Source organism: Tasmannia lanceolata, unplaced genomic scaffold (assembly GCF_043159265.1).
Source record: "Tasmannia lanceolata isolate RefF3 unplaced genomic scaffold, GAP_Taslan_0.1 ptg000013l, whole genome shotgun sequence".
In the NCBI taxonomy this organism is placed as follows: Eukaryota; Viridiplantae; Streptophyta; class Magnoliopsida; order Canellales; family Winteraceae; genus Tasmannia; species Tasmannia lanceolata.
Genome location: NW_027518690.1, coordinates 45553389 through 45562937, shown reverse-complemented (window position 1 = coordinate 45562937; position 9549 = coordinate 45553389). Strand labels below are relative to the sequence as shown.

Genomic DNA, 9549 nt, shown 5'->3' with positions numbered 1-9549 from the left:
TTGGATTTGGATTTGGATTTGTCACATTTGCAGCCCTTTTTGTGTTGTGATTTAGATCCATGTCAAATTCTTTGATGTCAAAATCAACGACTGACAGTGAAAAAAATCAGATTTCCAAATATGCTGTGAAGATAAGTAATTGGGAATCCACTGATCTAGCAGTTTCCTCTCCCCTCTTTGCTCCTCAACCTCTCCCCTCCAGTAGGAAGTACCCCCTTCCCTCTCTGTCCCCTTCAACATGAGCTAGCCCGATCTATTCATTTTGTATTCAAAACTCAATTCCAAATACAAAATATCAGGTATCCAATCGGGCCCTTACTACTAAATTTCAGCTGAAATTTAAGGATCTCAGCTAAAATTTCGGTTTCGGTGAGGACCGAAATTACCCTGGAAACCGAAATTTAAAACCTTGTATAGTGTATTTATGACTACTACTTTACACTAGAGGGAGCTGTCCCAATAAGAAAAAAGGGACATTTCCCAAAATAGGTAGAGATTCAAAATGTGTCAATCTTTTTAAGTGTGCTTATTTCATCCATTTGTCATTCTCTTCTTAGACTTGTTTCTTATCTCTACTATTCCACATTCTATTTCAGACTTCATGGAGCATATAAAGAAGTAAATGTGTCAATCTCATAGACTTTCTCAAACTTTTCTTTTATTATAATCCCTTCTCGCATACAGAAGCAAGATTTACATCCACCATATTACATTCATAGTTGACAGAGACACTCCATCTATGGGGTAGTTAGTTACACTGATACTAAAAGCATATATGCCTTTTAGCTGTCAATATTGCGCTAGTTTGGTCAACTTTTCCAACCTAGTTTGACTTTCTAAGTAAAATATTTAGTGCATCAGCCCTGTTTTAGAAAGAAACCAAGCCTATCGTCAGCCAACCTAGATTTATAGGCAGTGTTCTTGTATTCACACCACGTGAACTCTTTGTACAAGCTTTCTTCTCCTTCTGCCATGAGCATAGGCAAAGGTACTATCTCTTCTCTCAGTGCTGGTGCTCCAAAATAGATCATGGAAACCCTAGATTTATGGCTGTTGGTCAAAACCCTATGCTTAACACTCCTGAACCTTCCATTTGTTAGAACCTGCAGAGAAGAACGTGGGAGGATAAAGTTATGGATAAATATAAAGAAACCCACATAAATCCATTAAAGAAAGTGATAAAAAAAAAAAAAAACCCACATAAATTCATTAAAGAAATTGAGAAAAAAACCATTGAAAATTCCAAGCCATGCAAGTGGTAAAATCTTTTGGCCTTTTTAAATGTACATTTTAGATTTTTAGGTAACTTTGCTAAAAAGAAAAAAAGAAAAAGGAATGTAGAAGAAAAGCTTTTGGAAGTTTAATTTACTTCATAGGTGAAATTACTTCGTAAAAAACCCATCAGATAAATTAACCAGGCCCTGTTTGGATTGCATGAAATTTTTGGAAAAGTTTGGAAAGAAAAAACATTTCTATAATTTCCAACTTTTTTGACAAACTGAAGAAAGATAATTTGAAACAAACATATTCAATATTTACTTAAATAATCATATCATTTCCCTCTATGTTCTGAAGAAAATTTTCTCTTGGGAAAATTTTTTCCATCAGAAATGCTTTTCTTGCAATCCAAACAGGGGCTTAAGTAAAATTTATATGGAAAATAAGTTCCAAAGACCAGATATCAAACTGCTATGACCCACTTTTTCATTTCCATGGAAAATAAGTTAGTAAAAAACTTTACCTGCAAGGAATCACCAACAAAGATGAAAAAGGAGCTTTGGTCAGGTGGGACTGAAACCCAACTCCCATCCCTTAGAGAGATTTGTAAGCCAGTTGTGTCATTTGATCTCAGAACTGAAATGACTTGTGGATCAGTGTGTTCTCCGAATCCAATCAGATTACAATTCAGACCTTGAAGTTCTGGACATGTTTGGTAGTGATTAAGCCTAAATACGGAGTCACTCTCTTCATCCATCAAAAGCTTACTAAAACTGTTCCTTGGTTTTATCTCTAACTCTTCAGCTAACAGCTCAAGAACTTCACAAGCCAATTTCTTCACAGCCGATATGTAATCGCTCAAACAAGACCTGTAATAAAGCCCACCAAAAGAAAAGGTTAAAATCATTATATTATATCAAACCACCATGTAATATTCTTATAAGAAACAGAACACTAAACATGGTTATGAAAAAGTTTTGTAAGATTTTTTTTCCAAATTTTCATGCTTATCCATGTTTGATTACACATGAAAAAAAGTGACTTGAAGTATTGAACCACCCCAGTTCAAGTTTTATTTAGGGAGACCTATTATAATGATATCCCAAAAATTTATCATTTCCATCAAAATTATTGAAGAAAAAAAATTTCCTAGGAAATAGTTTTCCTCAAGAATTTTTTTTTCCTGCAATCCAAATCTCTGAAAAAATGCAATTGGGTTTGTTTTTGCAAGAAAAAGAAGATGGGTCGTATTGGTTCTTACCCAAATGTTTCTGACTTTTCTCCAAAAAAGTCTAAAGATTTCTGAGAAATAAATTTCTCATTGAGTGATATAAGGATATATTCAACCCAACCCATATCTCCATTAGGCCCAATTCTCTTATTTGCATACCCAAATGGACTTGCAAGGCCTACTTTTTCTTTCTCAGCCGTAGGTAAAGAGAAAAAATTTGTAGCTTGAGTTTCCAATCTGTCCATGAATTCCGATGGAATACTATGGTTGATCACTTTGAAAAATCCAAACTCTTCACAAGCCTTGACAATAAGGTTTTTTGAATCTGGTTTTGAGAGGTCTATGGTAGGAATATGAGAACAAAAGGTGGGTTTGTGATTTCTTATCAAGGAAATCTGCTCTAACGTGGGTCCAGATAAAACTACCATAGTTTCTTAAGAATAGAGCTACAGAAAAACAGAGGCCTCTTCAATGAAAACAGAGGATTCTTGAAGGAAAATAGAGAAATTGTGGTGATGTGTTTTGGAGAATGGAGTGTTTAAATAGCAGTGAGTGGGTGGCAATGCATGAGCAGAACGATAAAGAGAAGGCACCTGGCCATATGTCTGCTGAAAACTATTACTCCTTTAATAAATAAAAAAAGAAAGGATGATTAGAAAAAGGGATAGAGAAAATATTAAGTGGAACCTTTGTTTGAAAATGATGGATTGATTTGTCTAAAAATAGCTTTAAAAATTAATCATTTTAAGCAAGATTGTAAATTTAAGAAGATTCCCTAGCATTTTATTTTATTGTATTGAATTTCTCTTGAAAGGACATCCCACTGAATTTTAGTACAAACAATGTTTGGCAAATTATAATTTCCCTAACCATCAATTAAAAACAGCTTAAAAAACTAATTATTTCCTTAAGCAAAATTGTCAATCCAAGAGATTCCCTAATATTTTAGTACAAACAATGTTCGACTAATTACAATTTAGAGAAAAGAATGAGTTTTATTAGCAAAGATGTGTATGAGCTACTCAGGCTCTGTTTCTTTTTCTTTGGACGTAAAATCAAAGGTGAAAAATTCATTTTACACTCCTTTTACGTCCAAAGAGACAGAACACCAATGAAGATGACAATGATAATCTCTGAATACTTAGGCCCTATTTGTTTAAGATTATGACAACCGATTGTGGGTGCTAAACCTATTATTTGACTCAAATTTAAATGTAAATTTGAGTCCTATAATTGGTTTTGGACTCACAATCGGTTGTCATAATCTTAAACAAACAGTTCCTTAGTATTAAGTACGGCTCACTGAATTTTAAAATAAAGAATGGTTTAGAGAAAAGAATAAGTTTGATTACCAAAGAGGTTTAAGAAAACGAATGGTTTAGAGAAAAGAATAAGTTTGATTACCAAAGAGGTTTAAGAAAAACCAAGGCTCTGTTTCTTTGGAAGTAAAATTAAAGGCGTAAAATTCGCTTTACGCCCACTTTACGTAAAAGAAGCAGAGCACCAATGAAATCATTTACTACTGAACATTTTGAGGTACATCTATATATCTATCTATAGTATTTAAAAGTGAAATTCCGTAGGGAAATGATAAATGCGCCACTTTTCATCACAAAGAGACATCCAGCTGCAGTATACGTGGCAATAATCCGTTGAATCCTTACGTGAAGTACATAAGTCCCTTTGCAGTCATTGAGACACTGCTGCTGAGTATGCCAAGGCGCATTTATCATTTCCCATTCTGTATCGTCATATATATCCAAAGTTTAAAATTTCGGTTTCGTACCGGTTTCGAAATTTCGGTCGAAATCTGGTACAAAACAGAAGAACAATATTTTATTCATTATTAAATTTTGGCAGAAATTACCGAAATTTCGGTGAAATATTAAATTATTATTTAAAAAAACAGATTTTTTGTGTCAAATTTTGGAAAAACCGAAATTCCAAAATTTCAGCCGAAATAAATGACCATTTCGGTTTTGTGTGGTTACGGTGTCGGTTGATTTCGGTCGAAATTTGAAACCATGTATATATCCACGGCCCTAGGTTATATAAAATTTTATAATGAATTAATATCTATAGATATTAAATACCTTATATAGCAGACATGTATAAGGTTGTCATGTGAACGCACCTAGGTTATTTAAAACCATATAAGTGTAATCTCTGTGCACATTAGGTTCTTACTAAAAAGAAGTTATTTAAAACCTTAAAATGCAAATCCTCACTAGTAAATACTAAGTACCTTATCTAACAAACAATTAAACCAATGTTCTTTTGTTTTGTTTCCTATGTATTTGACCATCTCGGTCTGTTTCTGATGAATTTATCTACCATTTGAAAAAAAAAAAAAAAAAAAATGAAGCCGGCAAAAAACAACGTCACTCAACTGCAATTTTTGGCCATGTTTTGTGTAGCTATGAAAGTTTTTTCCATGGTAGTTTATAAGGAGTGGGAGAGGGAGAGAATTTACAGGGCACGAGTGAGGAGACTTAAGAAGTGACTGAAAAACGGGGAAAAGGAAAAAGGTTTCTGTGTTCCTTATCGTCTCCTCACTTATGCTCTCGCACTCACCTAATCTCCCTATTCCTCTTTCAACATTAGGGAAGGGCCTTCGCTCTCCTTTTAATGTGATTTGACATAAAAAAAGAGTTAATGAGGGGGAGTGAAAATATCATCGCCCTTAGGTAATGTAATATTTCATGAAAATGAATTTCATGGCTATCAAACATGGCCTATATCTCCTTTAATTTTATATTTTTTCAATGTCGTTATAACCAGGTCCACCATGATCCATGTGTGCTATGTGGGACAGGGGCTCAAGGTTGAAGTATTGGGCCCAATAAAGACATTGATGATAAAAGGCTAAAAGCACATACGGGGGACACAATTTTGAAAAATTGTTACAGAGGGTTGATAACCCCCTTTTGAGAGTTTGATAACCCCATTTAGAAGGTTGATAACCCCCTTTTAGAGACTCGATAACCCCCATTTAGTCCCTCTCTAACAATTTTTCAAAAGTGTGTCCCTCTTTGGCAATTCTCGTATTTTGGTGTCATCCATTGGCAATTTTTCCAAAACTAAAATAGTATACTACCAATAATTACAAGCATAGAGTATTATAATTATAAAAGCCTTATTTTATTCATTTCTAAATTGGTAGTGGCCCGCCGAACTCCATAAATATTTTGAGATACTTGTGATTGGGTCCATCTATGCAATAGTAACATGATCTAGATATTTCATCTGGTGGGCCTCACTACTAATTATCCGTATTGCCTAATTAGGTGCTCACCAATGGAAAGTTTGTATAAAATTTATCAAAATTTGAGCAACAATCCAGACTCAAGCCCTTCAATCGTACAGTTAGGATCTACCGAAGAGTGACTTTTAGGCTGTGATCAAGGTCTCCACGGTGGGGCCTTGTAGATCAACAGTCAAGATCACACTAACAATAGGTCCACTTATATAGAGTATTAGAGTGTCTGTTATGTTTCGGACTTGCGGGGGTATTTCCTTTTGTATTATACCAAGGCCCTACAAATAATTGATAATGAATACTCTTGAAGAATCAAATATTTGTAGAGAGAAAAGCGATACGTAGTGTAAATTTTGGACCACCGATACTTGGATGCAGTATTTGTCAACAAATGGGAGAACATGATTATATAAAAAATTATACGTATCATTTAATTATCTCACCTACAAAATGGATATGTTATAATAATAAAATTATCATTGTATAAATAATTAAAGAAAGAAAGAGATGAATATTATGAGGCCCATCATGGATCAGTTATGCCCTAAAATTCTCTTCCATCAGACAATTTAATAGAGTCTAACTCAATTTTTTTATTGGGAGGTGCTCAAATTCTAACATTGAGCTACGATCCTCAGCTTAGATGGGACGGAGAAAAAGAAAAAAACAGAAATTCTTTTTAATCCATTTAAAGTACACAATTCAAAGGGCTAGGATTAGGGGTGCAAGTTTGGCCCTGTCAGCCCTGGCCCGGCCCGACCCTGGATTTTCTAACCTTGAGGGTGGGTCAGGGTTCATTTTTTTTTTTCACCCTGACTCAGGTCGGGCGGGTTTTGGGTTAATGCCTCGGGTACCCTGACCCGGCCCGACCCTGAGTTTTCTATTATAGAATTAAACCATCTGTACATGTTTCTTTTGCTAATGTTTTCTATTATCTTGGATTGATGTTTCTTTAGATTATTATTATTAATTGTCTCTGTTGCCCGCATGTTGTTGAATTCATATTGTCTTAATTTGTTCCCTTTCTCTGTTTAATAATCATTTTGTTCCATATGATAAGTGGTTACTTTATTTTTAGCACTCTTAACAGGTATTTGCACTAGGGTCAATTAGGGCTGGCCCAGCCCGGCCGGCCTGCCCAATCAGGGCGGGCCAGGGCCAGCACAATACCCTGTAGGGCGAGTAATGGGTTGAGGTTTTCCGGCCCTGACTCAGGGTCAGGGCGGGTCAGGCCTGAGATAATGGGATCCAGGATTGGGCTAGGGTTTTGAAAAACCCGACCCGACCCTGTTGCAGCCCTAGCTAGGATTATTTGAAAGGGAGATATGTGTGAAACAACCAATTGCTCCCCCCCTCACGTGTGGCCCCTTCTTTCTTTGGGTTGGCCTACACATGGCACATGTGGCCCACTATTGGGTTGACCGTTGCATTAGGATTTTGGACATCAAGGATGTTTCCACTCAGGACCTTTGCTCTGATGACATGTGAAACAACCAATTAATCCAAAAGATCATTTAATCTTTTATACTTTAACAATATACGGGTCTTCATAGTGGGGCCCAACAAATAATACAGCTTGGGTCATTGAAAAACATAAGCCATTTTAAAGTTATTATAAATGAAACCTTGATGGCCTCATCGTGATGTAATTGGTCAAGAAGCTTTAGTTGAGAGTGACTCATTGGTGGGGCCCACTAATAGCAACACTATGGCACAGGTATCAGGAGTAGTATTATTCTATACTCCTCAGCCCATATATATATACAAGACACGTGGGTGAGGATACAGTTGTTCGCGTGCGATTGGTGGGACACGTGGAAGACGGAGAGCGTGGCAAGAATTTTTGGTGGGTATTAGATGCCGTGGACCTTGCCCATTCGCTCCTTTCCTTGTCGGCGTAGTTTTGCATGCGGGCACAATAATGGCCTCCAACCAAGCTTTTAAATTTCGGTTTCGGTACCTATTTCGGACCCACCGGAATCCGAAATTTCGGGCTGAAACTTGTTTAAAATTTAAAAAGAATATTTAATTCATTTCGGTTTTAAAATTCGGCCGAAATTTAAAACCATGCCTCCAGGTTGGCCCAGGTTTTTAGTTTTCGGTCCATCCACATTTATATTTATACGTTTATATATACTTCTACTTATACATGGGATTAAGTGTTTTACATGGCTTTTGAGTCTTGTTTCTCAAACAATGTGTAGATTTACATTTTCAATGTACCTTAATAAGTGCCTCGACTAGTTAACAAAACCCATAGTTATATACGAAGCTACATAGGTAGATACATATCTAATTAATGGCCGGTGTTAAGAAAATCGTAACAGCCACTTTTGGGCCTAAGTATGCCACATGGACATGATCGGTCTGTTGATCGAAACGACGGCCTTAATTAAGCCATATTGCAGTCTCCCCCACCTTGATCTATGATCAAAGCCCCAGGACCAAGGGTCTCGATTTTGTGGGACCCAAAATTCACCAATTATAACCTGTACATATATCTACAAGCGTGGTTTTAAATTTCGACCTCTACCAAAACTGAAATTGGCAACCCCCGAAACATTACTGGGTTTCGGCCAAAATTTCAAAATTTCGTCCGAAATTTAAGGAAATTCAACCCAAAAATCTCAAATTTTCAAATTATATATTATTAAATTTCGGTAATTTTGGCAGAAATTTGTAATTAACTAAAATATTATTTTTTAATGGTGTAGAGGATTTGGGCCGAAATTTCTAAATTTCTCATACCAAAACCGAAATATAAAACCATGTCTATAAACTTAAAACTAGTACATTTGCGCAAAAGAATTTGCTAGGGAGCACCGCAGAAGGCATTTTGCAGAATGGCTGTAGAATGAGAGTGCAGTCACATTGGCTAAAATTTTGTCTTTTTTCATTTAATACATCTAAGGTGGCTGCACTTGCATGCAACAGCCAATCCGTGAAATGCCTTCTGCGATTGTCCCTAGCAAATCCCGGTACAACATGTTAATTACAGGGTAAGGTTGCTACTTGCTAGAATATCTGTGGGAATACGTAAAAAGATAAAATCTCACAAACCATTGACACGTGGCATAGGTGATTGTGTATTAATCAGTTCCCACTTCTGTTTGGATTTAGGGTATGTTAGAATATATGGGATCCAACGGTTGGATGGGGTTAAGATCTCACCGTTGGATCATCTTGGAGGTAAATTGGGTAAGTTGGCTAAATTAGATAAATTAGCCAAGTGGATTAGAAGAGGCAAGCAAGAGAGATTAGGAAAGTAGATTTGATTAAGATTATTTCCTTCTATAATTATCTTGATTCCATTCCATGTTTATCATGTAAGTGCTCTATATAAGCACACATTGATCTTCTTGTAAATGCATCCAAGAATAATAGAAATTCTTTCAAATTTTGGAGATTTTCACTAATCTTGGATGATTTACAGTAGAGTTCAAGGTGTGCTTATATTGAGCACATACATGATAAACATAGAAAGAGATCAAGCAGACTATGGAAAGAGATAATGATGGAATATTCTAATCTAATCTACTTACTAATTAAATCTAGCTGCCTATTTTAGTGGGTTGCCTCATTAACCAACTTGCCTAATCTCCCACAAGAAGATCTAAGGTGAGATCTACACCTAATCCAACGGTGGATCTCACATATTCTAACATGCCCTCTCAAACGTATATGGATTGAAAATCGATATACGTTTGATTACAATAAAAATTCCCAATATGAAAAATAAAAACCTCCACTTGAAATTCCCATAGGAAAATAGAATCCTATGATTTGAGCACGCTGACGAATTTTGATGATGAATATCCCTTAATGTTATAATATCCTGATG

General features: G+C 35.8%; 1 protein-coding gene across 1 annotated transcript; it reads right to left on the bottom strand.

Annotated features, from left to right (window-relative positions):
• Window positions 1-648: 648 nt before the first annotated feature.
• Window positions 649-2943, bottom strand: LOC143889251 (gibberellin 2-beta-dioxygenase 1-like). Its single transcript, XM_077393425.1, has 3 exons — window positions 2480-2943; window positions 1742-2087; window positions 649-1103 (listed from the first exon to the last, which is right to left on the bottom strand). Exons 1-3 carry the CDS (start codon window positions 2875-2877, stop codon window positions 858-860), a joined length of 990 nt encoding a protein of 329 aa, XP_077249540.1. The 5' UTR covers window positions 2878-2943; the 3' UTR covers window positions 649-857.
• Between the last annotated feature and the right edge of the window lie 6606 nt (window positions 2944-9549).